This window comes from Vigna radiata, chromosome 11, assembly GCF_000741045.1.
Source record: "Vigna radiata var. radiata cultivar VC1973A chromosome 11, Vradiata_ver6, whole genome shotgun sequence".
In the NCBI taxonomy this organism is placed as follows: Eukaryota; Viridiplantae; Streptophyta; class Magnoliopsida; order Fabales; family Fabaceae; genus Vigna; species Vigna radiata.
In genome coordinates, this window is record NC_028361.1 from 5,335,435 (window position 1) to 5,341,776 (window position 6,342).

At 37.4% G+C, this 6,342-nt stretch overlaps 1 protein-coding gene across 1 annotated transcript; it reads right to left on the reverse strand.

Annotated features, from left to right (window-relative positions):
* Positions 1 to 1,329: 1,329 nt before the first annotated feature.
* Positions 1,330 to 4,944, reverse strand: LOC106777697 (protein indeterminate-domain 2). Its single transcript, XM_014665407.2, has 4 exons — positions 4,174 to 4,944; positions 3,697 to 4,093; positions 3,360 to 3,601; positions 1,330 to 2,750 (listed from the first exon to the last, which is right to left on the reverse strand). The coding sequence occupies exons 1-4, from the start codon at positions 4,295 to 4,297 to the stop codon at positions 1,945 to 1,947; spliced, it is 1,569 nt and encodes a 522-aa protein (XP_014520893.1). The 5' UTR covers positions 4,298 to 4,944; the 3' UTR covers positions 1,330 to 1,944.
* Between the last annotated feature and the right edge of the window lie 1,398 nt (positions 4,945 to 6,342).

The following is a 6,342-nucleotide window of genomic DNA, read 5'->3' on the forward strand; positions in this document are numbered from 1 at the left end:
TAAAATTACACCATTTTTTCCTTTGACCTAAACAAAACTATAATTTTTTTCCATCTCTTCAAATTTATTAGCTCACTCTCCCTCAAATTATCTTGGTAATCCAAACACAAATATCTCATTTTTCAAACCTTCTTATTCCTTTATTCATTCATGTGGCCGGAAACACACACTTTTATAATATTCTTAAGAATATAATTCTTTGGTTAAAATAAATAGTAATAAAACAAATATTATTCTTCGTTGAAACTTATAAATGTGGCATAATTAAGTTGACAAAAACAATTTTTTAGTAGTTATCTATCTTTATTTCCAAGTGAGTAATTCCTTAAACATATCTATTGCAAAAATAAAAAATAAAAAAAAAATACGTTAAATTTGTTCATTTAATTTTCTACATAGTTAATAATGCATCAATTATTTCTTAAAACTTGATGGATCCTCCAATGAAAAAAATTAATCCATTCAATTATTCTATCTAGTTTGCTGCAACAAGAGAATTACTTGAATTCATGAGCCTAACTTTCTCTAGCTGCGGCTTATCTCATGTTACTGTTCTGTTGAATACCTGCAAATGACTGTTAGAATCTGAATGTTACTGTTCTGTTGAATACCTGCAAATGACTGTTAGAATCTGAAGGAGTTATTTGCACAGAGAGATTCTTGACTAAAACATTTAAAGTGTATCTGCTTATTCCAATGTTAAGATGATATGTATTAGTAAGTGATTAAAACGAACTTCCTTCCCATGCTTTTCAGGATATATTATAGCCTTGGAGACTAATGAATCGAGATCATGAGACCTAAACCTCCATGTCACTGTATTTATCAAATCATAGGACCATGTTTGGTCTCTACGTGATTACAAGTTCTCTTAAGCGCTTTTTAACCTGTTAATGGGATAAATCCACAGACCTGCTCCTAATTTGTCCCAAATACCAATATAGAAAGGCAGCACAAAGGAAGAGGTAAAAAGGAAAACAGAAAACGACAAGGTAAAATGAAACAAAAGTTCTCCGTACTTTTTTGTCAATGAATGCAGCTCAGTGATTTTGACCAAAAGTAAAACTTGAAAGCCACCACCTTACATTCACACTTATTGAGGGCTAGATGACATGGATCTGCATAGGTTTCTTCATGCTGATATGATGCAAATGCCAAGAGTCTTGTTGCTTATGGAACTGAGACACCTTACTATTTATTACATCCGCAAGTTCTTTTCTTTACCTTCTTCCCTCTTTTTATTCCCAGGGAATTGACGCCATTATAATCTTTTATAGACAAAAGTTGCAATTACATCCAAGGAGCAAGTATAACGTGGAATTTGATTCGTGGGGAAAATTTTGAACTTCAATGGAATACATTCCTTCACAACATAATGACAATGCATATTCGCGATAAATATTCAACTAGCCATTTACTGCTAACAGTAAAAGAAAACATCAAAGTTTCCTGATTTATGTCTACAAGCTACAGCTATGGACCAAACAAATCATCCAACATCGGAATTAATTCACAGCTTGATCAATTCAAAACTGTAGATGGCCAAGAAGCAAAAAGATCTCTATTAGTAGTCTTGTATATGCACCAACCCAACATCAATTTCAACCTTTTGCACAACATCTTAATTCATCAGATCCAGTGGTCCATAGCATACATATTATTGTAACTCGTGCCATTACTCATGGAAAGAAGGCTCTCCGTGCCTTTTGTTTAATATAATAATAAATATACATTCTTTTCCCCTCACATTAGATGCATCAGATAATCCCAAAGGACCCTTTAAGCGCACTGCTTGTGGCACTGCTCAATATGAGCATTACTACATCTTACTAATCCTCCCCCAATTGAACTGCAACTTCACATTGTACAAGGCACCATATAACTGTACAAACCAGAACTTCTCGCCCTGAAAAATATTGTTCTTGGCTCCTTGCACCCAAAATATCAAGTACTCCTCCCAATATCCTTGCCAGGGAATTCTCCATTACCAAAGGATGCTGCTGCTGCTGCAGCAGTAACATCCAGACTGCCACCAATTGAGGTGATGAGTGCCGATAAGCCTCCACCGGGGTTGCCCCCAGCGGCCATTCCCAGCCCGAGAAAATCAAGGGTGGTCTGCTTTGGACCAAACACAGAGGGAGTCCCCATCATTAACTCCTTTAGTCCAGAGCTGCCGTCACAGGGAAGCCCGAGTCCAAGACCTGCTGGAACTGAGGCACCCTCCGGTTCCCCTGGTTGCTGACCCCATTGTAAACTATCTTGCTGACCTGATGAGGTTGACGCAGAAGACACTATGCCTAATCCACGAAGAAAAGAGGCATTTGTAGCAGCTGCACCCATTTGGGCGGCTTTTTGCAGCAAAGCAGTAGCAGACATGGCTGGCTGTGGCGGTGGGGCATATTGACGGCACTCCTGCAATCCTGTTCCAAAAATGGATGACCCGTGATTGGTAGCAAGGCACAGAGAAATGGGCTCCGAAGCTGAAGGCCGTGAGAGGTCTGCTGGATGATCAGGATGCCCCATGGCCCTGATTAGGTCAGTGAATGCTGGAGTTTGAGATTGGAGGCTCGCAGTTGCGGATGCTGTTGATGAAGCAAACAGGCTTGCAAATACACTGCTGCTAGCACCACCATTGCTGTTGCTTGTTGAGCTAGTGGTGCTGGTACTGGTACTGGTGCCGCTACAGCTTCCACTCACAGCAGGATTGGCCTGCGGTTCTTCTATGACTTGTGGGGAATTTTCTGGCAACTCTGGGATCAAAACAGGGGAAAAGTAGTAGTAATATTAATAATAAGAATGATATTGATAATAATTAAGGAGTGAAGAAGCAGCCACTAACGATGCAAAGACTTGTAAAGTTTGAGTCTTTACTTTTATGTTAAAGTTGAAAAGAAAAGAACAAATAATGGTTTCCTTTCTCAAATCCACTCCCCCTTCCACCCCCAAAAAACAAAGCTTTTCTTTCTCCTTTTAGCTTTTGAATCTTTTATGAGTTTCTTTGTCCACAAATGCATAGTTTACACCCACAGTTCCAAAGAACACCTTTTCAATAGTTTATTTTTATACTTCCATTAGTCAATTACTTACATAATTTTATTACTTAATTAGCTCTCCGAATCCCATTTCACTTACTCTGATGTTATGAATATATACAAACACCCAATCGTAGATGAAAACAAAGGACGATAGCAGACAAAAACCAGAAGCTTCAGGATCACAGAGAGAGAAAAAAAAAGAAGAAAAACACCACTCACAGAAACAACAAAAATGCTGTGTTGGTCTAGTTTTAACCGTATCAAACGCGACAAAAGAAACGACCGAGTAGATTTCAATGTTTTCCAGATTCGGATATTATCTACCTGGATTTGGTGTCTGCAAAACAGACGACGATACAACAACACTGTTTGACTTAGAACTAGCTGGCGGTGCAGAAGGCGGTGGAGGCGTAGCCGCAGCCGCAGCCGCGGGAGGCGACGAATCACCGGTTACAGCCTTCGAATCTGACTCGGAACTAGCCTTTGCAACAGTCTGAGGCTGAGATCTCGCACTTTCCTCTGCCAACGCATCACAAAAAGCCCTATGCGTGATGAAGCTATCCCTCCTTCAAAAATAACAAAACTTTCACAAACCCCAAATCCCCAAATAAAAACTTTGGTAACAGTATCACAAAGACTGAAAGGCAAAAAGAGTTAAGACCTTGAGAAGAGGGTACCACAATCGCATTTATACTCTCGGGTACCGCAAATCTTGGAGTGAGCCTTCCAATCGGATTGAACCGCGTATTTCTTGGAGCACTTGTCGCATTTCCACTTCTTCTCGCCGTGTTTTCTGCAGAAGTGCTTCTTAATCCCCGTGAGATCACCCAAAGCTCTAGAAGGATCGTGGTGAACGCACGTCGGTTCGGGACACACGTACACCCTCTTCCTCACCTCCTTGCTTGACCTCTGCCTCAGCTTCCAAGGCAGATTGTGACCCCTCCGATGAAGCTGAAGGTTCTGGTCCCTCTGAAACCCCTTGTTGCATATTTCACACACGAACCGGTTCGTCGCCATCAGGGTCTTCGGAGACAGAGCAATCACCTCAGCATCCGGATCTGAATAACCCCAAAAACAAAAACAAAAAAATAAGAAAACAACACAACACGGTGATGCTTGATGAAATCTTTTTCTGTACCTGGCATTCCTGGAAGGTTTCGCTTCTTCTTTGTCGTCGGTTTTGGGGGCACTGTCTGATTGCCAGAGGAAGACACGCTAGCTTCCCCTGAAGCTGTGGAAACATTGTCCAAGTCAACCGGCATGGGAACCTTAAAACAGCTGTAGGATTTTTCTGACGGAAAAAAATCTAAAGGGCATTTACCCTCAGAGAAAGTTTCGGTTTTTGATCGCTTTTCTTGTATGGGTTCCTTATTTTTCTTCTAGGGTTTCCATTCTCCTTTGCTCTTATCTACCGGTCAACCTACAAACTTTCTTTTTATTCTCCTTTTTCTCACTTACCCACCACCAACCGGCTCTGATGATTGGGTCTCTGACCAAAATTCACGTTAACCGAAGAACTCAAATGATTAGACCCAATTGGACAAGGGTAGCCGGCTCTTGAAGTTGGATCCAACAAATATCGCAGAAATTAAGGTTTGATTTTTGGGAGAGAAAGAGTGTAGCAGGTGGCAGCACCCCAGCAAGAAGGAAAAGGTAGAAGCAGAAGCTGCAGAAGGTCCTCGATCTCGTTGGCTCTTCTCTTGGTTGTTTCCAAAGATGTAACTTTTGTCATCAGAAAATGAGGTGATAAATGGGAAAGTCGCGGGGCAATAAAAATTACAAGATGTTAAGTATGATTAATTAGTAGTAATGAAGAGGAGGTTGTGTGAGTAAGCTGATGTCAGACCTCTTTTTTTTTTATTTTTGTCTGGGTCGTGCTTGGAGATTAGAGAAATTTGGTATAGGAGTACATCTACAATACAATACTGTTATACTAAAATATACGAGGAGAGAGAGAGTGTGTGTGTGTGTGTTTTGTTGTGTTGTGGAGTGAAACTTTGCGCGTTGAAGTTGGTATGTTGAATGTAGTTGTTGAAGGGAATGGTGCAATTTGCAAAGCGGAGTACAGCACAGTGTTGGACACATGGAAGAAAGGGTTTACTCAAATGTTTGTCGTTTTGTGTTTTGTTTGAATGCGAATTCTGTAGGAACCGACAGCGATTGCTCATTCAGAGTTTTGTAGGAACAATAAATAAAACCACTTCTTTTAAAACATTTACTAAAACAGTATATTTTATGTAAAATAATAATAATAAAATGAAAGTAATTTATTAAAATCATTTAATACCATTTCGAATAGTTACTTTTCTCATATCAATTATTTTTCCGAGGAGAAATAAAACCACTAAGGACTAGTTAATTTCTACTTCTCTCTTTTTTTAACTTATATTATCTACTCAAATACACAAATATTTTTTTATATTCATATTGATATATGGATTGAGCAAGTTTTGAATAAAATTATTATGTTTCATTTAATGTTAAAACGTTAACTACGGAACAAAATATTGTTTAATTGAAGCATGTTTAGCTAACTTTTTCCCAACTGTGTCTCTCTTTTAAAGAAAATCTTAATCAATGTGTAGGTTAGACATTAAGTGTAAGTGTCTCGTTTAAAATTGTTAGTCGGGTTGTAATAAAGTAACTCTTCTCTAGACATGACCTTCTTTATAATTGTAATTAGTTTTTACGGATAAATTAATTATATTAAAATTTCGTTATATTTTGATTTTGAATTCTTAAATATTTAATTCTGTATTTTTAAAACTAAAATAATTTTATTCAAAAATGATTTCAAAAATGCAAACCGATTTTTGTATTCTCGAACCATTTCCTCTTTCATTCCTATTTTTAAAGAGTTTCTTCCAAGAAGCACCAAGAATGTGTTGAAAATGGAATAACGTGAAAATGTGTTGCTGTGATAATATTTGTCTGACCATCACATCCCATGTTTGCTCAAGACATTCATTTTTTCATGATAAATTAAGCTTTGAATTTCATGAAATAGCAGTAACCTCCATTTAAATATCAGTGTGTATATATATATATATATATATATATATATATATATATATATATATATATATAAATGTCTAGTTAAGATACGCGTTTTTCAAATTATAACTTTGATTATTCGTGTTTTAAAATTAAAAAGATTTAATGTAATTCTAATATGTAATATATTAGTTTATAAAATGTGTTGAATGTAAGTAATGGCTACATCGACTATTTATCTGTGTACGATATTAATAATAAATCCGATGATTAACTTTAATATAGTTACTTTTAAGGTTAGGCAAAATCTTCT